At 54.1% G+C, this 19,946-nt stretch overlaps 4 protein-coding genes across 6 annotated transcripts in view; 1 reads left to right on the top strand and 3 right to left on the bottom strand.

Moving 5' to 3' along the window:
• The window catches only part of RNF123 (ring finger protein 123), a 27,543-nt gene extending 16,677 nt beyond the window's left edge, over positions 1-10,866 (top strand). Inside the window, exons 26-38 of the mRNA XM_008571556.1 lie at positions 2,316-2,493; positions 3,354-3,428; positions 3,569-3,656; positions 3,746-3,833; positions 3,920-4,004; positions 5,475-5,614; positions 5,723-5,911; positions 6,000-6,075; positions 6,310-6,394; positions 10,038-10,180; positions 10,318-10,412; positions 10,519-10,604; positions 10,683-10,866. Of these exons, the coding sequence (XP_008569778.1) occupies positions 2,316-2,493; positions 3,354-3,428; positions 3,569-3,656; positions 3,746-3,833; positions 3,920-4,004; positions 5,475-5,614; positions 5,723-5,911; positions 6,000-6,075; positions 6,310-6,394; positions 10,038-10,180; positions 10,318-10,412; positions 10,519-10,604; positions 10,683-10,803 (1,449 nt within the window). The 3' untranslated portion in view covers positions 10,804-10,866. The remainder of the gene's footprint in view (positions 1-2,315; positions 2,494-3,353; positions 3,429-3,568; positions 3,657-3,745; positions 3,834-3,919; positions 4,005-5,474; positions 5,615-5,722; positions 5,912-5,999; positions 6,076-6,309; positions 6,395-10,037; positions 10,181-10,317; positions 10,413-10,518; positions 10,605-10,682) is intronic.
• Positions 7,753-9,508, bottom strand: AMIGO3 (adhesion molecule with Ig-like domain 3). Its single transcript, XM_008571555.1, has one exon. It carries the CDS (start codon positions 9,268-9,270, stop codon positions 7,753-7,755), a length of 1,518 nt encoding a protein of 505 aa, XP_008569777.1. The 5' UTR covers positions 9,271-9,508.
• Positions 10,867-11,050: 184 nt separating the features above from the next.
• On the bottom strand, positions 11,051-13,628 carry GMPPB (GDP-mannose pyrophosphorylase B). 2 transcript variants are annotated; one of them, XM_008571558.1, is made up of 9 exons: positions 13,271-13,628; positions 13,067-13,147; positions 12,927-12,975; positions 12,648-12,790; positions 12,144-12,302; positions 11,979-12,057; positions 11,778-11,905; positions 11,512-11,694; positions 11,051-11,430 (listed from the first exon to the last, which is right to left on the bottom strand). In XM_008571558.1, exons 1-9 carry the CDS (start codon positions 13,397-13,399, stop codon positions 11,299-11,301), a joined length of 1,083 nt encoding a protein of 360 aa, XP_008569780.1. In that variant the 5' UTR covers positions 13,400-13,628; the 3' UTR covers positions 11,051-11,298. The 2 variants fall into 2 exon arrangements, with proteins under 2 accessions (XP_008569780.1, XP_008569779.1); XM_008571557.1 differs by having other exon boundaries at positions 11,051-11,694.
• A 390-nt stretch (positions 13,629-14,018) lies between these two features.
• Positions 14,019-19,946, bottom strand: part of IP6K1 (inositol hexakisphosphate kinase 1) — a 56,858-nt gene continuing 50,930 nt past the window's right edge. For both annotated transcript variants that reach the window (XM_008571552.1, XM_008571553.1), the window contains exons 5-6: positions 17,896-18,071; positions 14,019-17,356 (exon numbers count right to left, since the gene is read on the bottom strand). In XM_008571552.1, the coding sequence (XP_008569774.1) occupies positions 16,823-17,356; positions 17,896-18,071 (710 nt within the window). In that variant the 3' untranslated portion in view covers positions 14,019-16,822. The remainder of the gene's footprint in view (positions 17,357-17,895; positions 18,072-19,946) is intronic.

Raw genomic sequence — 19,946 nt, 5'->3', positions numbered from 1 at the left:
TGGCGCTCCCGCCGAGGGTTCGGATCCCATATAGAGCCCAGTCCGCTCACTGGTTGAGCGGGTGCGACACCGAGGTTTGCAATCCCGTTGCCGGTCGCGGTACGGGCGCGACACTGAGGGTTGCGATCCCGTTACCGGTCACGAAAAAAGACAAAAAGGAAAAAAAAAAAAAAAAAAAAAAATCATTTGTCTATGCAAGGGTTTTTTTCTGAGTTCTCCATTCCATTGGTCTATATGTCTATCTTTATGCCAGTACCATCCTGTTTTCATTACTGTGGCTTTGTAGTTTTGAAATGAGGAGATGTGAGACCTCTAACTTTATTTATTTATTTTTTTCAAGATTGTTCTGGCTATTTGAGCTCCTTTGAGATTCCATATGAATTTCTGGATGGGTTTTTCTATTTCTGCAAAAAATACTATTGGGATTTTGATAGGGATTGCATTGAATCTGTACATTCCTTTGGGCAGTATTGTCCTCTTAACAATATTAAGCTAACAATCCATTGTATTAGTCCATATTCTGTTGCTAATAACAGAATACCTAAAACTTGGTAATTTGTAAATAAATAGTACTTATTTCTTACAGTTTGGGAGCCTGGGAAGTCTGCATCTGGTGAAGGAGGGCCTTCTTGGTGGGGACTCTGTACAGAGTCCCATGATGCCACCGGGTGTCTCATGCCAAGAGACTGAGCAAGAACACATTACCGTGCTCACTTACTTTCCCTATAAAGTCAACAGTGCCCCTCCCATAATAACCCACTCATCCATTGTATTAGTCCATTTTGTGTTGCTTATAACAAAATACACAGAACTGGGCAATTATAAAGAAAAACGAAATTTATTGCTTACAGTTTCTGAGGCTGAGAAGTCCAAAGTCCATCTGGTGGTGGCAACAGTGACCCAGGGGTCTCATACTGCAAAATGGTGGAAGCAGAAAGAGCAGGGAGAGACAGACAGACAGACTCCTCTTCTTTTGAAGCCCTCAGAACCACGCCCCTGACCACCATTTTTAATCCATTCACTACTGCACAGTCCTACAACCCAATCACTTCTTCAAGGCTCCACCTTTCGATGACTATAATAGGATCTCCCTCCCTGTTAACAGTCATAGTGTGGGCTAAGTTTCTAATACATAAAATGTGGGGGATACAATTCAAGCTTCAATGAGTTTTGAGGGGACATAATTCAATCCACTACACCCATTAACCCATTAATCCATTTATGAAGGCAGAGCCCTCATGATCCAGTGACCTTCCAAAGGACTCACCTCTTGACACTGCCACATTGGAGATAAAGCTTCCACATGAGCTTTGGAGGGGACAAGCACTCAAACCATAGCATCCATGAACACAAGATGTCTTCTCATTTATTTCAATCTTTAATATCTTTCTCCAACATTTTGTAGTTTTCAGTGTAGCTTCAAGTCTTTTGGTTCCTTGGTTAAGTTTATTTCTAAATATTTTATTCTTTTTTGGTGCTATTATATATGGAATTGTTTTCTTGATTTCTATTTTCCTAAATAAACAATTTTGGATTGTTTATTGTTAGTTTAGAGACACACCACTGATTTTTGTGTGTTAATTTTGTATCCTGCAATGTGGCTGAATTTATTCTAAATTTTTGTGTGTGGAATCTTTAGGGTTTTCTACAAGTAACATCATATCTGCCAACAGAGATAATTTTGCTTCTTCCTTTCAATTTGGATGTCTTTTATTTCTTTTTTTTGCCTAATTGCTCTGTGTAGGATTTCCAGTACTGTGTTGAATAGCAGTGGTGAAAGTGGACATTCTTTTCTTGTTCTCATTCCAGTCTTACCCCACTGAGTATGATGTTAGATGTAGGCTCTCCATATATGGCCTTTATTATGTTGAACTGCCTTCTGTCTTCTGCATCTTCAGCACCCACTCACCTGTCTCCTCATACAGTTTCTTCCATTGTTAAAGGAAGAAGCCCATGAGGCCTTTCCTTGATTCTACATCTTTCTGCAGCTACCACTGTACTTCTTTCTCTGTGTTAGCTCTCTCATCTTCCCCTACCTCCTAGCCCAGCACAGGCTCTACTACTCTGAAATAGTCCTGCCAAGGTCTCTGTCAACCTTCTTAGTGGCAGTGCCACCCTCTCCAAGATGGGCGTGCCCCTCTTTCCTGCTGAGGACTTGCTTGCCCCAGTCTGAGCCACTGCTCACATTTCCTGCAATCTAGATTTCAGTTCGGATGATATAGTCCTGGGGAGTCCTTTCCTGATACCCGGACTAGGCCATGCCCCCTGTGACACTTCTGTGAACAGCCCAGCGGTACCCTGTGTTCCCCTTGCAGGAGAAGATGTTGGACATTTATTGGCTGCTGCGTGTCTGCCTGCGGACCATCGAGCATGGTGATCGCACAGGTTCTCTCTTTGCTTTCATGCCTGAGTTCTACCTGAGCGTGGCCATCAACAGCTACAGTGCTCTCAAGAATTACTTTGGCCCAGTGCATAGCATGGAGGAGCTACCAGGTGATGGGACCATTCAGGCTGGGGCAGAAAAGTGGGCCTTGAGCATGAGCCCTAGGAGCTCTGGTCTGAGCCTTCCATGGCCTGCGGCACACATCCACATGGGGAGGGGGGAGGCAGATCCTACTCCAGTCCACCCTGCATCAAACAAGCATTTTTCCCTGTCCTGGTACCTGCAGCCACAGGATCAACAGCCCCTCCCTGGTGCTGGGAAGAAAACAAGATGGAGCATGGGGGTTGGGACCCCTGGCTTTCACTTCTTTCCTGGTGCTGCTGAGCAGCTGCTGGAGCCCAGCAGCCAGCTGGCGCCTCACCCTGCCACCTTGGCACTGGTCATAGAGTATGGCAGTCAGTCAGGGACAAAATGGTTTGTCTTTGTAAATCACAGCATGGGTTGGGGGCCCTGCTGAGGGCCACATAGGACCCTGGGCTTTTCACAGACCATTGATTCCAAGCTGGGCTTGGCAGTTTATGTCTGGATCAGGCTGTGAGCTGTCAGGCCCTGGCCCGTCCTCTTCCCTGCCCCAAACCTCTGTACAGGCTTTGTCTTCAGAGACAGAGCTGTGGGTACCCAAGGGGCTTTGACTGCTGAGTCATCAAGTGTGTGATCTGAGATGGGTTTGAGCCCTGGTTAGGGCTTTTGCTAGGACCTGCCCTCCCCCCACAATGAGTCTGTGCCTTAGCCCCTCCCCAGCTGCAAGTGAATGCCTTGCCCAGTATCCCCAGATGCCATCCTGGGTCCAGTCTAGCCCTTGGAGCCAGCTCTGCAGCTTGCTACCCAAGCCCGCCTACTCTGCCAAGGGACATGCCTGCCTCTGGAGCCCCCACTCCTGGCCAACAGTTCTCACCACCCACTCTTGCAGGCTATGAAGAGACCCTGACCCGCCTGGCTGCCATCCTTGCCAAACACTTTGCTGACATGCGCATCGTGGGCACTGGTGAGGTGCCCTGCAGGGGGCTGGGGATGGGATGGCACCTCTTGCAGGCTGTTTTCTATACAAAATGGGGCCAGGTGGGCATGCTGCATGGGGCCAGGACTCATGCCAGGCACTGGCTGAGGCATGGCCTGTCCCAGCAGACATCCGAGACTCACTGATGCAGGCCCTGGCCAGCTATGTGTGCTACCCACACTCGCTGCGAGCCGTGGAGCGGATTCCTGAGGAGCAGTGAGTGGGGTCCCTGGGGGGCCACACACCCTGCCCTGCATAGCACCATGCCCAGTCTTACCCCACATTGCCACTCATTGCCCTAATAGGCGTATTGCCATGGTGAGGAATCTCTTGGCACCCTATGAGCAGCGGCCCTGGGCCCAGACCAACTGGATCCTGGTGCGGCTCTGGAGGGTAAGCCCGACCTGAGGGGAGGTGTCTGAGGCTGGTGGAGGGAGAGGTTGCCCTGCCCCACTGACCCCCGCTGACCCTACCTCCAGGGTTGTGGGTTCGGGTACCGCTATACACGGCTTCCACATCTGCTGAAAACCAAACCTGAGGACGCCAATTTGCCCAGCCTCCAGAGTGAGTATCCAGGTTGGGCAGGACCTGGCAGTAACCTGGGCAGGGAAGGCTGGTTGCCTTTTCCCACTGCTCTTGGGTTCTTTCAGACTCTTTCACTTCTTCCAGCCTCTCCTCTGGTCTCCTCTTGGGCCCCAGACACCTTGCCTGTCTCCTGGGGTTTCCATTTACGCTGCTTCCTCCCAGCCTAAGAACGCTCTGGGACTACTCCCCCGGGCACCATAGTCCCATATATGCCCTTTAGGCCTGAATAAAATAAAAGACAAAATTATCTCTGTTGGCAGATATGATGTTGTATGTAGAAAACCCTAAAGATTCCACACAAAAAAATTTAGAATAAACAAATTCTGCATGGGTCACCATGACAAGGGACAACACCTTTCCAGGCTGCTGGCAACTCATACAGAGTGGCCACTGTCCCTTGCCCTCTGAGCCAGCTCCCTCACCTCCAGCCTAGTCCTTTGCTGTCTGCTGGTGCCAGACCCAGGGCTTGGCTTAGGCCTTGGACACCTGAGTCAAGGTGGGGGCACAGACTGGAGGTTGGCCAGGGCCCCAGAGGGTATTCATGGAGCTTCCTGGAGTAAGGAGCATCTGATTGGGAGCAGAGCCTAGGCTCTCTTTCCTGGGTCTGGCAAAGTTTTGTAGGCCTGGCCCAAGGTCTGGGGCTGTCTGGCTTGCAGAGCATCTCCCACACACTGTACTCACCCTGCACGGTGGCTCTCCTTGGCCCATGTGGTATGTTTCTGCCCTAGTGGGCAGTGTTTTGGTGTGAAGGGTGTCTCCAAAGAGGCTGAGTGCCTTGTGCAAAGTCATACAGCAAGTCCTTGCCAATTGCCTTGGTCCTGCCTCTAGGAAGGAACTGAGCTGCAAGTGGAAAGTGGCAGTGGGGCCAGATCCATGTCCTGCTGCTGCAGGAACTATTGATTTGCATCAAGAGGGGTGGGAGGTATGCCAGGCGAGCTGCGGTTGAGGGATCTGGTTACTGCTGCCCGCCAGCCCAGACTTGGAGCCTACGACCTCAGCCATATGCCAAGGCCAGGCCAAGGACAGCAGAGGACAGTAGAGGACAATACAATACAAGAGTAGACTCTTGGAGAAGCTGCCCTTGATACCTGTGGGGAAGGGTCTATGTTACCCTGTCTAGGTCTGACCCTAGCTGAAGGGCGTGTGAGCCAGAACTTCCTGGGGGTCAGGCTGGGGCTGCGCATTTGCTCTAGGCCTATGGTGATGGTGTGGTGTGGTGTTTAGGAACAATTGCAGCCTGTGGCTTGCCCAGCAGAGAAAGAGGACAGATTTAGCACTAAGTCCCAGGTAGTACTGCACCCTGTCCCCCGCCTTCATGACCTGTGTGTTCCCAGGGAGCCATCTTTCTGTTCTTACATCAGTGGCCCAATGGGCGAGGACACAGAGGCAAACAGGTGGGGGTCACTACACTGGTGTTCCTGATGATGCCACCTCCTCGTGCCCCTGCAGAGCCCTGCCCCTCCACCCTGCTGCAGCAGCACATGGCAGACCTGCTGCGGCAGGGTCCTGATGTGGCACCCAGCTTCCTCAACAGCGTTCTCAATCAACTCAACTGGGCCTTTTCTGAGTTCATCGGCATGATCCAGGAGGTGGGCTGTGATGGGGCCTTGTGGGTCAGAGTGGTGCAGGGGACAAGGCATGGTCCTGGGATGTAGGCAGGCCACTGACTGCTGCCTGCCCACATGTTGGTGGCTCAGATTCAGCAGGCTGCTGAACGCCTAGAGCGAAACTTCGTGGACAGCCGGCAGCTCAAGGTATGTGCCACCTGCTTTGACCTTTCGGTCAGCCTGCTGCGAGTCTTGGAGATGACCATCACACTGGTGCCTGAGATATTCCTTGACTGGACCCAGCCTACCTCTGAGATGCTGCTACGGCGTCTTGCACAGGTGTGTCCATCTGGGCAGGGAGGGTGGGATCCTGGGGATGCACCAATGGCAAACCTGCCCATCCACCAACAGGCTTCTGCCCTCACAGCTGCTGAACCAGGTGCTGAACCGGGTGACAGCTGAGAGGAACCTGTTTGACCGTGTAGTCACCCTACGGCTGCCTGGTGAGGATCTAGATGCCCTGCACCCCAACACACTACAGGCCCTGGTTCCTCTTCCAGGAGCAGTGATGCCTGATTTTCCGTACTGCACTGGGACAGCCAGGCTCAGCGACCCCCCAGCCTCAGCTCACCCTTCTGGAGGGAGAACAGTGGGAAGGGTGTATGGCATCAGCCGGGTCCGGAGCCCTTGCAGAGGGAGCATGTGGGTGGCTCATCTCTTTCCTTCCCTTCCTCTAGGCCTGGAGAGTGTGGACCACTACCCCATTCTGGTGGCAGTGACAGGCATCCTGGTACAGCTTCTGGTGCATGGCCCAGTTTCAGAGTGAGTGTTGGGGACTGTGGGAACTGCATGTATCGGATGAGGAGAGGCCGGGCAGGGCCTCCCTGTACCTCAGTTTCCTAATCTCAAAAATGGACTTCTGTATCTGGTTTTGAGGCAGAGGGGAGGAGGTGAGGTGTGAACTGAATAAATAGGTGGGGGTACCAGCAGCTGCTCTGGGTAGGAGAATCAGGGAACCCAGCAGGACAAGATGTCCCGGCCCACAGAGCCACTGGTTTGTGGCCATGCTTCAGGCAGGGGCATGGGAGCCAGGAATCCAGGGGGGTCTGCCAGCCTTTGATGGCCAGGGCAGCACTGCTGGATCAAGAGCTGAGCACACACAATGCTACCTGCATTTGTGAAGTCTCCAGCAATGAGCGTGTACTGCCTTTATTAAGAAACTCCATAACAGCTGGGTCCAGGACCCAGCTCAGCCCCCACATATGGGGTTCCCAAACCCCCCTTCCCCACCTCCCTGAAGCAGGAGTTGTGAGATGCATATGAAACCAGGGCACTGTCTCATCCATTAGGCTGAAACCAGTGCCAGCCCTTAAGAGGCTTCTGCTCTCAGGGGACATTAAGTTCCGGCTTGGCCCTCCCAGGTTGGCCATGTTCATGAGGCTTTTTACTGCTGAAAAGTGGAGGGCATAGGCCCCTGACTGCTGTCTCTTGAGCCCATGGAATGAGCTCTGCCTTCAGAGTGACCTCTGGATGCCCCTGGCTAGAGATAACAAGGTCACTCTGGCTGTGGCCCAGGCTAGGCCCTCAGGTGGTCTCTGGAGGAGCCTTGCCTGCCTAATACCTGCCCACCAGCCTCTGCATGAAGTTGTGAAGCTTACAGTAGGTTGGATGTTGATGGATGGGGCGGAGTGCTATTTCACCAGAGGGAGGGCTTGTTTTCTCCTTCCGTCCTGGGGGTGGGGCTAGGTCTTCCTTCAGAGCCCTCCTCCTCTTCCCCTGTGGGCCTTCTCCCTCCCTCCCTGGCCCCTAGGGAAGGGGAAGGTGGTTATGTTTCAACTCTTCAGAACCACTCCTTGACAGTTGCCTCGGCCCCTGCGGGTGAACCTGGGGCTCTAAAGCAAGGGCTCTTCCAGATGGGTCTCAGTCCCCAATCCTCATGGGGGCATGTGGGCACTAGCGGGCCCTGGCAGGACCTGAGGCCTTTGGGTCCTGTGCTGGGCAGAGCAGGAGGCAATTGGGGATCTCCAACCCCATGTATGGCCTTTTGGTTCAAGTCAAGGCCCCCACATGAGGGTGGGGGACCAGGCACAGTGCTTAAGCATCTGGCAGTTCTCTGTACCACAGCAGGGAGCAGGGCAAGCAGCAGGAGAGTGGTGGCTTGGGTGGGGGCTGTGGGCAGCCTAGGTCATCATGAGACCCTCAGAGCTTGTGGAGCTAGCAGACTCTGAGCCAGCCTTGAGTCGTAGGCCCACCCGGTTGCAGAGGTCGAAGTCCTCAGCTACTGCCAGCTGCACGCGGCCATTGAGGCCCCTCCTGCCCGGCTCCAGAAAGACCACGTGCTTGTGGACACTGGCCTTGCGGCTGAGTGCGTCTGGCGGTGTGGGACTGAACACCGAGGACTGTGCGCTCAGTTCCTGGAGCGGGCTGGGTGCTCGGGGCCGGCGGCAGCAGCGGCAGCAGCAGCGGCAGCAGCCGCGGCAGGGCGGTGCAAACAGGTAGAGCAGGACGAGCACCAGGCCCACAGCACAACCCAGCAATGTGGTGAAGCCTGTGTTGAAAGCCTCGGGCTCCTGGCGCGGAAAGTGCACGCTCACGTTGTACTCGTGCGTCTGGTTGTGGTGCAGGCGGGGCCCGGTTGCCAAGCACACGAAAACGCCGGCATGCCGTTCCTGCACGTTGTCTATGGCCAAGCTACCGTCGGCCAGCACCACGATGCTGCCGTCGCGGGATCCCGGCGCCACGATAAGCTCATGCTGCGGCGAAACCCAGACAGTATGCACTGCTGGGACGCTGGTGTTGCAGTGTAGCCTCAGGGACCGCCCCACCTGCAAGTGCAGCTGCTCCTCGGGCCGCTCTAGGCCACGAGCTGGGGCAGCCGAGCAGTTCTCGAAGACTCGGCTGTGCTCGAAAAAGCGCACGCGGGACGCGGACACCTTGAAGGCCAGGCACATGTACTCGCGTGCAAAGTCGCGCACAGCGCTTAAGCCCCGCTGGTGCCAGCGCTGCAGCAGGTGATAGAGGCGGCAGTCGCAGGGCAATGGGTTGTTGTGCAAGTAGAGGCCATTCTTGAGGAAGGCCGGTAGTGCGGCCAGTTGAGGTACGGAGATGCGTCCCAGCCGGTTGAAGGAGAGGTCCAGAGTATGCAGATGGGTCACGCCCAGACCGTGCAGGTGGTCGAAAGAGAAGGAGGCGAGTTCGTTGTAGCCCAGATAGAGGCAACTGAGCGTGCTCACGCCGTGGAAGGCATGCTCGTCCAAGTGCGCCAAGCGGTTATTGAACAGAAGCAGTGTCTCCAGCGCCCCCAGTCCGTCGAGGTCATGGCGGCCAAGCGCCCGCAATGCATTAGATGACAGATCAAGCAGCCTCAAGCCGCTGGCATTGGTGAAGACGCCGTGACCCAATGCAGCCAGCTCGTTGTGGCCTAGGCGCAGGTTGCGCAGCCGGGAGAGGGGTGCCAACCAGCCGGGGCGCAGGCTCTGGAGTGCGTTGTGGCTCAGGTCGAGGTCCGCAGCAGCGGCAGGTAACACGGCCGGCACGTCCTGCAACCCAAGGCCTGCACAGCTCAGCAGGTCGGCAGCACAGACGCATTTGTAGGGGCAGTTGTGGGGCGCAGGGGGCAGAAAGCTCTCGGAGTCCGGGGTACCTAATCCGACGCGCAGCATGCACAGCAGTGCGCCCAGCAGCACTAGCCAGGCCATGGCGGCGGCCACCAGGGTTGGGACAGGGCAGTTTTGTGCAGGTCACAGCTGCAGCACTCACCCACTTCTGTGCTGGTTCGATGTGCGTGGCACCGGATGGCTCACGGCCGAGGAGGCACGATGCGGGCTCAGCCCCGCACGGCCGACCGCTCCTTGTCTCCCGTTCCCAGGTTGTAAGGTGGGGTCGCGCCTCACTCAGCACTCCCTTCGGCGTCCCTAGCTCTCTCGGAGAGATTTTCTGGTCGGCTTCTAAATACTCGCCGGGAGGCTACGGCCCGGGGGCGGGGCCCCGGGCTCCCATTGGCTCCCCGTGCGGGGGGCGGTGCGGCGTGTCCCCTGGCACGCAAGGGTCTTGCGTAACCGCCAGAGGGGGCACGAGTGCAGCCCAATATCCCAGCCTGCCCTTGGCCGGCAGCTTTCCGCAGCTCCCCAAGGAGTAAAAGGGGAAGTTTGGGGAAATGTCTTTAAGCTGCTGCTAATGAACTTTGTATTTATTTGAAGTGATTTTGAAAAGTTAATATATTATGGAGGAGGGGAACTCTCACTAATTGTGGCTCCTCAGGGCCCCCTTAAACTGGTACCCTGGCTATTTGGAACTTTAATGGGATCCAGGACCTACAGGGGTGTTGAAACAGGGAGATGAAAGGATGAAGGGGGCAATGATGCAAGTGCTCTGGATCGTAATGCCAGATCCTCCCACCCCACCCCTTATAGAGATTAGGATGAGCCCCAAACTTCTGACTACCCTTGCACCCTCCCCTACCTAGGACAGAGCGAGCCACATCAGTGCTCCTGGCTGATCCCTGCTTCCAGCTTCGCTCTATATGCTACCTCTTGGGGCAGCCAGAGCCCCCAGCACCTGGCACTTCCCTGCCTGCCCCTGACCGGAAGCGCTTCTCCCTGCAGAGCTGTGAGTGGGCCAGGGGCGGGTTAGGGAAGAGATTTGGGTCAGGAGCCTGAAGAAGCGCAAATTCCCAGACTGGGAAATACGCAAGAGACAGCAGGTTCTAGGACCACATTTCGCCTGACACCATCTACCCTCCCCAGATAAAGATTACATCAGTGCAGAGGAGCTGGCCCAGGTGGAACAGATGCTGGCACACCTGACCTCTGCGTCTGCCCAGGCAGCAGCTGCCTCCCTGGTGAGTGGGGCCACAGCATGTGGGCCTACAACCCTTGGTAGCCAGAGTGTATATCCACACATCTGGGCATCCAACCCCAGCCTACCCTTCACCCTCCTCCCTACAGCCCACCAGTGAGGAAGACCTCTGCCCAATCTGCTATGCCCACCCCATCTCTGCTGTGTTCCAGCCCTGTGGCCACAAGTCCTGCAAGTAAGTGGGCCCCATGGACTTGGCAGGGGGAAGCAGTGGGGATACACAGGGCAGTCTTCATCCCCTCCCCTGTCGTAGAGCCTGCATTAACCAGCATCTGATGAACAACAAGGATTGCTTCTTCTGCAAAGCCACCATCATGTCTGTAGAGGACTGGGAGAAGGCAGCCAATACAAGCACCACCTCTTCAGCTGCCTAGCCCATGTACCCTGCACCATCTTGGAACCTCCCCTGAACCCAGACCGAGGCTTGGCCCTATTTATGAGCTGTACCCTGCACCATCTTGGAACCTCCCCTGAACCCAGACCGAGGCTTGGCCCTATTTATGAAATCCCTTTGCCCTGTCCCCCACCCTGTCCAACCTCCTTCTTGCCTGTATGTAGCTTCCATTGGTTGGAGCCCAACCATGGCCCTAAGTGTGCCTGAGCTTGACTTTCAGTCGGGGCTACAGTGAGCATTAAATTATTATTCCATAAAGCCCTGGCCCTTCTTGAGGGAGTGGGGTTTGTGGGGTGGGCCCAGCAGGAATCCTGCCAGTTTATGTCCATGAGAAAGGGCAGGTGTCCAACAGTTTTGGCCTTATCCAATCCCTCCCCGACACATGGCAACAAGTCCAGGGTTTTCTGATGTGCCAAGCCAGTGATCTCCTTGCCGATGGGGGAAATGGGGGTTTGGCCAGCCCCATGGCATCCCTTCACATGATGATGCGAGGCTCCGGTACTGATTCGCCAATAGATTTGTGAGGCAGTACATTGGCTCCATTGAGGTAGAGCTCGTCGTTAACTATGACGTCCTCACCCAGCACTGTCACATTCTCCATGCGCACCTTGGGTGAGAGAATAGGCCTTACCAGTGAAGCAGGTGCATTCCCTGCCCGCTCCCTACCTGTCCCAGCCCACAGGCTTACCCACTGGCCAACACGGCAGCGCCAGCCTACAATGCAGGACTCAAGCCAGGAGTGAGAGCGGATGTGGGCGTCCCGTAGCACTGTGCACCGCCGGATGCACACACCATCCTCTACCACCACACCAGGACCCAGAGTCACATTGGGGCCAATGCTGCAGTTCTGGCCAATGCAGGCACTTGGGTCCTGAGAATGGTGGGGAAAATACAAGTTGGCCACTTGTCTCCCAAGACCGAGGGGATTAATGATGGGCTGGGCAAGGGCCTCACCACCAGCACGTTGCCCACAATGCCAGGGCCTGAGCACAGTCGCTCAGGCTGCTTCTGCCTCAGTGACTGCAGGAAGAGGCACATGCCAGTGAGGAAATCCTTGGGCTGCCCAATGTCCATCCAAAAGCCTGTAAGGAGGGATGCATCAGGAGGCTCAGCCCAGCCACAAACTACCTCCCCCCTGTGGCCTCCCTGCCTCACCCTGCAGCTCCATGGCATATAGCTGCCCCTCCTTGGCCATAACAGGGAAGACCTCCTTCTCAATGGACGTGGGCTGCAGCTGTGGGAGTGGGCAGCTCGTGAGCAGGGTCATGGCAGTGATGGCCTGCCCCACCCCAACCCACCCAGCAGCTGTCTCCTACACACCTGGATGCGCTGCAGCACCGCAGGGCTCAGGATGTACATGCCTGCATTGATCTTATTGGACACAAACACCTGCGGCTTCTCCACGAACCGGTGAATGCGGCCTGTGTCAGCCTCACACACCACCACACCATACTTGGAAGGTTCTTCCACCTTAGTCACCTAAATGCAGGGGGACCTCGGGCCTAGTCCAGTGTTCCTGAGTCTTGATATCCAGGCTGTCCCAAGTCCCAAGGACTGTGACCCAAATGCTTAAAGATACATACTGCACAGCGCTGTACCCATAACATAAGAAGGTAATTCAAGGCTAGAGGGGCTGGTTCAGTTAGCTCAGTTGGTTAGTGCATGGTGCTGATAACACCAAGGTCCAGGGTTCGATCCCTGTACTAGCCACCTGCCCAAAAAAAAGGTGGAGGGCAGGAGCGGCTAGGCATAGGAGGTGGGAAGTGGGAGGATGCGAGGTGGGAGGTGGGAACCTCAAAGGAGAGGTAAGGCCTGGTTCCTTACCAGGATGGAGCCCTCCTGGCCATGGTGCCGGTGGAACTGCACCATGGCTTGGAAGGGGAAATCGCAGATCACATCACTGTTGAGGACAAAGAAAGGGTCTGCAGTCTCAGAGAGCAGGTCGCGGGCCAGCGCCAGGGGTCCAGCTGGAGGAAGGGGACAGGTCACCTCCTTGCTGGGAGTCTGAATGCATGGATACAGGCGCAACAGGCCCCATCCAGACTGGGTCTTACCCCTTTCCTCGCCCTAAACCCTCCCCTGAGGACCTTCTTGTCTACTGACCTGTCCCCAAAGGCTCCTCTTCATGGGACATGGAGATTCGGATTCCCAGCTGCAAGGGGGAAGCCACCCCATCAGGTTCTCCCAACAGGGTGGAAAGTTGAGCAGGGACCAAGGGAAAGGGCCGATAGTCCACGCCTCACCCTCTGCTCCTGCGCCTTCATTTCCTTCTCCAGCACCTGAGACATGTAACTTACGGCCAGGATCACGTGATCCACGCCTGCCTGTCGGACAGAAAAACGCGCCCGGGCCCAAAGGCGGGCTCAGCCTGAAGATAAGGGCTCCCCTGACCCCAGTCACTAGCCGTACCTCGTCCAGCCAGGGCAGACCCCGACCGCGGGTCTTACCGCGACCAGCGCCTCCACTTGGTGCATCAAGATGGGCTTATTGCAGAAATCCACCAGTGGTTTCGGGGTGCTCAGCGTCAGCGGCCGCAGCCGCGTCCCATATCCGCCCACCAAGATCAGTGCCTTCATAGTGCCTGCGGGCGACAGGAAACTGAGTTCTGGGCTCCTAGGTACCTGAAGCCTACTTGGACGACCCGCCGCACTGCCCGGCCCCGCGCCTTTCACCAGCCAGACTGACCGACTCTGGTTCCACCTCGTCCGCCCGGTCTGCCCTGACGCCGGATCCAGGGCCGCCGCAACCCAGGACACGACGCAGGGTGGAGAGCTGCGGGCCCCGAACTCAGGCCGGCCCTGGCGCGGCAGTGACGTAACCCCTGGCGGGCCAATCGACTGCCGTATACGTGGCACGGCCGCCGGCGTCGCAGCGCTGAGACGAGGCGCCGCGGCCGACTTAGCCAATGAGAGCCCGAGCGCGCCGGGCTGCCATGGGGACCGGGACCCAGACCCGCGGGTCAGATATCCATTGGCAGATCCAAAGGCGGAACTGGCGCCAAGAGCGAGGCCTCATTCCATTCTGGTGCCAAGGTACGTCACGGTGCGGCCTCTTCCAGCCCCGCCTCGCCCACCTAGTGCTCCGCCCCGGGGAGGAGACGAGGGAAGGGACCCGAGTAAGTGAGGTGGGGTTATTAGCCGTGCCAGGACAGCCTACCCGGAAGCCGCGGGAGTCTCACAAAGACGCAGACAAACCTCAGTTTGTAGCGGCTTTATTTTAACGTACATGACCTCAGACACAAGCGGGGCGGGCAGCGCTAGGTGTACAGAAAGGGCGGGCTCGGCCCGAGCACCCCCTCCCTTACACGCAAGGTCCCGAGGAAACGCAGCTGTGCCGAGATGTGACTGGAGCCACGTGGAGTATCCGGAACAGGCCTCGGGCGGTGCGGACAGGCTTAGCTTCCAAGAAAGAGTAGAGAGCGATTCCCAGAACATGAGGTCTTACTGTTCCCAAAGCAAAGGAACCAGGTCCTTCTCAGGGTTCTCCTCCCCTTTTTCTTTCATTAAAATATTTTTTAAATCAACACAAACATAATCAAATTGTACAGCTTTAAAGTTCAAAGCAAACTGCATCTAGGGAGCGTGCACGTGGCCAGCTGTGAGCGCATATGCAGCGGCTACTGACTAGCCCAGGCCCCTTGGTGGGAATTCCCACTGCATAGGCCCAGAGTCCCTAGCAAGTTGCTGCACTGGTCCACTTTCTCTTTAAGAAAAAAAAAGCCCCTCTCACTTTATACCTGCCCCGCCCCCAGGGGGCTGGTGTCAGCTTGGCCCAGGGAAGCACTATAGAGAGGGGTCACCTGAGTGCCCCAACCCATGATCCCACTTTGCACTTTGGTCCCAAGTTGGGGCTGGGAAGGCAGAGCCTGGCAGGGGCGGCATAAAGTGTGTGCACACACACTTATCCACCACCCATCAGATAACAGAACTGGGTCTGCAGGTGTCAAAAGTGCTGAAAAAAGGGGCCCTGCTCTAAGGGGAAAGCAGCAAATCCCAGGCCTTCCCCACTCTTTTTAATGCCAGGAAAACATTGAACCTAAGTGGGTACAGCCTCTCTCACTATGAGGAGCAGCAGAAAGGGGCAGCATCTGCTCCCACAATCTAAGAACTTGGGAGGCACAGAACATACCCAACAAGTGGCCTCAGACCCTTCTGTTTTATCTTCTACACTGCCAGGGAATGACTACTACACTAAGGAAGAGCTACTGCCTCCCATGGCTGAAGCCAAAGAATGTTACAGGAGAAAGGATGGTCATTACTGACCAGAAACAGGCAAGCTGCCCTTCCCAGCCCCAAGGAATGGGAACCTGCCCACCACTGGCACCAGGGTCAGAGGGCTGAGAGAGAGAGGATCCATTTAGGAGCCCATTTAAGAAGGTGCATCTTAGAGACCATGAAATTAGTCCACCAGTTACCAAGGCGTCTCACAGACACAGGCTGGCAGGTCACCTTTACTGCCAAAACAGGGACATGCCAAAATGACAATGACAGTGGCCCTAGGCTTGGAGAGGGTGCTAACCTTGTCAATGGCTGAGTGCCGTGTCACCTCCTGTCCACCTGTGTTAGAGGCAGCAGGTCTCTGTGCCATTAAGGGTTGGCAAAAAAATGACTAAACCATGGGAAAGGGTTACCCCTTGAGCCTTCACTGGCCCACTGTCACATGTTGAGGGCCATACTCCAGGCCCAAGGAAGGTTGCTGGGCCAGCAGAGGCACACCACCTACAATTCGCTCTGCTACTAGGGCTTATAAAAAGGCAACACCTGCTGAGGAAGGGCACAGAGGCTAAAGCTCTCCTCAGAGATGAGAAAGAATATTTTGCGGAGGAAAGCATGAAGAAAATCAATATATGTATAACAATAAAGAAGGTTACACCCCAGGGGAAGGATCCTAAGAGAAAGGAGTTGGCAGGTGGACAAATGGACAAACTGACAGATCCCACAATTAATCAGACAAAGCTCTCATTAGCAGAATCTGGGCACCAGCATCTAGGGCTCAGACAATGTCCCTATAAGCAGACTAGCTTAAAAGTTCCTCCAGACCCAGGGACTGGAGTGCCTCAATGGGCTGCTGCCTTGAGCTGGGCCTGGGGAAATGTGAGACCCTGAGTGGACCACAGCCCTTGAGCCCTGGGAGGAGCAGCCCATACAGAGGCAGCACAGCTGCCAAAACTAGAGGAGAAATACTCCCACCCACAGCATGAGAACTGCAAATACTGTCTGGGCCAGAGCCACCAGAGGCTCTGAGGCCTACTGGGACACTGACTCTCCTAGGCAAACAGAGCTGTACCCCCTTCAGCGGAGTAGAAGAAGGTGGCCTCCTTAGGCAAGGGATCTTGACGAGAGAGGTTGGCTGGGGTTGCGGGCAGAAGAGGAGCAGGTTCATGTGCCAATGGGTGCCTGGGGAACCCAAGGCCTGCCCTCTGCCATGAGTTGGCTTCAGCTCAGCTTCATAAATCTAGTCCCTTATCAAGGTCAGAACCAAGAAAGATGGGATCCAGCTGTGTGCAGTCAGTCCTGTGACATCTGTTAAAGAGCTGGCTGAAACCCACAGCACAAGACTGGAAAGCCCCTAAGAGATGGGCCCCAAACCCCTCTGCTTCTGGGAACAAGGGATGAGTGGGCATGGAGGGGCCCTGCACCAGCCCAGGGCTTCCCTGCAGCCATAGACCCCCCCCCCAAAGACCTGGGCAAGAGAAACCAGTGTCCAAGGGCACTCTGTCCCTGCTGCCAAGCCCACCAGGGGCACCTCTTCCTAAGTCAGCCTGGACACAGCAGTCAGAGTCATAGAGCTAAGGAGCCTGGCTAAGAGGACATATGTTCTGCCCTCCTTCACTTTATATATATGGATTCCAGGCTACAGCTAAAAACATTTCTTTTAGTTTACACCAAAGAGAAATATAACCCTTTAAAAGCAAGTCTGTTTGTCCTCACGGCGAGTTTGGAGCAATGGTCCCTGCCTGCGGGTGGAGAGGAAGGGGTTCTGGGGGCCCAGTACTGGGCCTACTGGTTCTCGTCCCGCATCTGTTCCATGATGCTGATGAGGTTCTCTAGGCCGAACACATAGCCTCTATCTGGCCCGTCATGCACGGTGGGGTCATCTCGGAAGCCCTTGAACGTGCTGTGTGCAAAGTCAATCATGCGGACATCCACCTTGGGTGGAGAGGAGGCACCTGCCTCGGGGCTGGTGCTGCTGGGGCTGCTGCTGGGACCACAGGGTGCCACCACCTCAGAGAGCCCCATGTCCAGGTGCTTGAGACGCATCTCAGACCGGCGGTCCAGGCAGGACTCAGCTCGGCACTCCTTGCCATCATAGATGACAAGCAGGGAACTGGAGTAGAAGCGATAGGAGGCCTGCCGCTCCAGCACAGCTTTCAGGCCCCGCAGTTTGCTCAGGATAGGCTCAAAGAGGTCACATCGCAGGTCTAGGCCATTGTGCAGGTACTGATAGAGGGCATTGCGGAAGCCTTCAATGGAGAGCCCACGGCCATAGTATTTGTTCCTACAGAGGTAATGCCCTGTGTCCAGCTGGTATACCTGAAACCCCAGGAGACAGACAAGGTGAGTACCAGGGAAGTCTGACAACCTCATAGTACCCTGGGCAAGCACTGTCTGGAAGGTATTCTGACCAACCTGGGCTTTTCTGCTCTCCCCTCCAACTGGAGCACGACAGGCCACCTTCACCCTGGGGTTTCCCATCACAGAACCAAGAGAGAAAGAAGAGAGCCTATGGGTTCCTTGCCATCACCTTTAGAGCCCTTCTCCAAGCTGCCCTGGTGCTCAGCTGGACTCTAACTAGGAACATCTTGCTGATAGATAAGAGTCTTATTTGTTTCAACACTGAGGCAGAAGGCTGTCACAGTGGCCCTGCACCTGGAGCCCAGATCAAAGTCAACAGGTAAGGACAGGAGGGCTCAGGAAACACACTTGTAAGGACAACATGCTCAGTATCCTGTGGGAAACTCACCCTCTCAGAGGAGATTCCAGACTAATGTGGGCCAGAAGAGCACTTGGTATGGGTGGCAGGCAGGTATGGGCACAACCCAAAACATGTAAGCAGAAGCACCTAGGCTCACCTGCATGCCACAGACCCTGACACCCAGGGTAGCTGATGTGCTCTGCTCGCACTTCCTCATCTGCCGGGCCGCCTTCTCAGCTGATGCGTCATCACCATGCTGCCGGGTGCCCATCTTCAGGTCCAGCACGCAGGGATACTTGAAGTGGTGCACCACGTTCTCAAGCAGGAGGAACTCTGGGCCATGGTTAAGGAGAATGAACCGTACTCACCATCAGCCCCAGCCAGGAAAGCACAACCAATGTTTTCTATAAAAGGGGGAATTCTCTTCTAATGTAACCTGTATTCACCTCACAAACTCTCAAATGTGGGTTTTACACTGACATTTCTTAACAAAATTTTTGTGGTAAGATACATGTAACACAAAATTTACTACTTTAATCATTTTAAGCATCCAGTTCAGTTGCATTAAGTTCCTATTATTGTGCAACCATCACCACTAACACCCCATCTCCAGAACTTTTCCATCTTCCCAAACTGAAACTCTGTACTCATTAAACAGGAACTCCCCATTCCCTGTTTCCCCCAGTCCCTGGGAACCTCTATTCTACTGTCTCTATAAATTCACCTATTCTAGGAACCTCACATAAGCGGAATCATAATATTTTAGTCCTTTTATGTCTGGCTTATTTAAGTTAGCAAAATGTTCTCCAGGTTCATCTGTGTTATAGCTTGTATCAGAACTTCATTCCTTCTCATGGCTGAATAATATTCCATCTGTTGATGTTATTTTAATTTTTCTTTATATCTATCTTGCAGGCAACACACAAACTAAAGATTTGGATACATCCCGTCAGCTTATCATCAGTAAACCAAGGCCCCGCTCCACCAATCACCTCACCCAGGCCTAAGAAATAGGGAAGACATCTTTGCAGCACTACTACAAAGATGAGGAAATCAAATTCTAACATTTCCAAACAGGAATCTTTAGAAAAAGCTGGGCTAAGGGGCTGGCTGGTTAGCTCACTCAGCAGAGTGTGATGCTGACAACACCAAGGTCAGGGGTTCCTATCCCCCTACCAACCAGCCACCAAAAAAAAAAAAAAACAGAAGAAGCTGGATTTAAATTTCTATCTTGCCAATTTCTCACTAAATTTCAAACTGGTGTACTATACATTTAAACTTATCCCTTAATACTTCTAGGACCTTATGCTCAAAACAGCTCCATGACCCTAATCTCCTGGCATTTACATCCTCATCTTCATTCAAATATACTGTGTTGAACTTTTATAAAAGGTACTGGCTTATCACATGTCTGCCAAAAGTCACTGGGTCTCACAGCTCAGGCTTAAATCCATATTTGGGTGCTACAAAGCAATCACATCTTGGAGGATAGACACTCGGCATCGCTCTGATGATGAACATTTTAATACTTCCTAATCCTTTTAAAAGTAATTTACAGAAAACTATTTAAACTTGGCCTTTAATCAATGCTTTTGCCTTCTGTAACCTATAAACAAGTGATGATAAAATTTGAAGAATACTGCAGAAGTATCTTAACAGTGCCTGACAGCATGAACTCTTAAGTCTTGCTTTGGCCACTCACTAGCTCTGGGTACAATACTTAACTCTCTGTGCTTCCATTTCCTTATCTGTAAAATGGAAATAACAATAGCTCCTCCCTCAAAAGATTTCTGTGAAAGTTAACTGAATAAATACATAAGTGCTTGACACACTTCCGCTCAGTTTCTCAGGAAGCATTAGTTGTAATCTGTCTACTGCTTCAAAACACTAAACAATTATAAGAATTCTCATTCCATAATATTTTTTTAAGATCTTAAAAACTATTTCATGTTGGGGCCGGCCTGGTGGCGCACTGGATAGTGCGCCGCTTGGGAAGTGCGGCGGCGCTCCCGCCCGAGGGTTCGGATCCCACATACAGACCGGTTCCCGCTCGCTGGCTGAGCGAGGCGTGGGAGCAACACCGAGGGTTGCAATCCCGTTGCCGGTCCCCGGTCCAGTACGGGGGCAACACTGAGGGTTGCGATCCGTTGCCGGACACGGAAAAAGACAAAAGACAAAAAAAAAAAAAAAAAAAAAAAAAAAATTTTT

This window comes from Galeopterus variegatus, unplaced genomic scaffold (genome assembly GCF_000696425.1).
Source record: "Galeopterus variegatus unplaced genomic scaffold, G_variegatus-3.0.2 Scaffold701, whole genome shotgun sequence".
NCBI lineage: Eukaryota > Metazoa > Chordata > Mammalia > Dermoptera > Cynocephalidae > Galeopterus > Galeopterus variegatus.
Note: the sequence above shows the minus strand (reverse complement) of the source record. Positions and strands in the feature narration are given on the sequence as shown.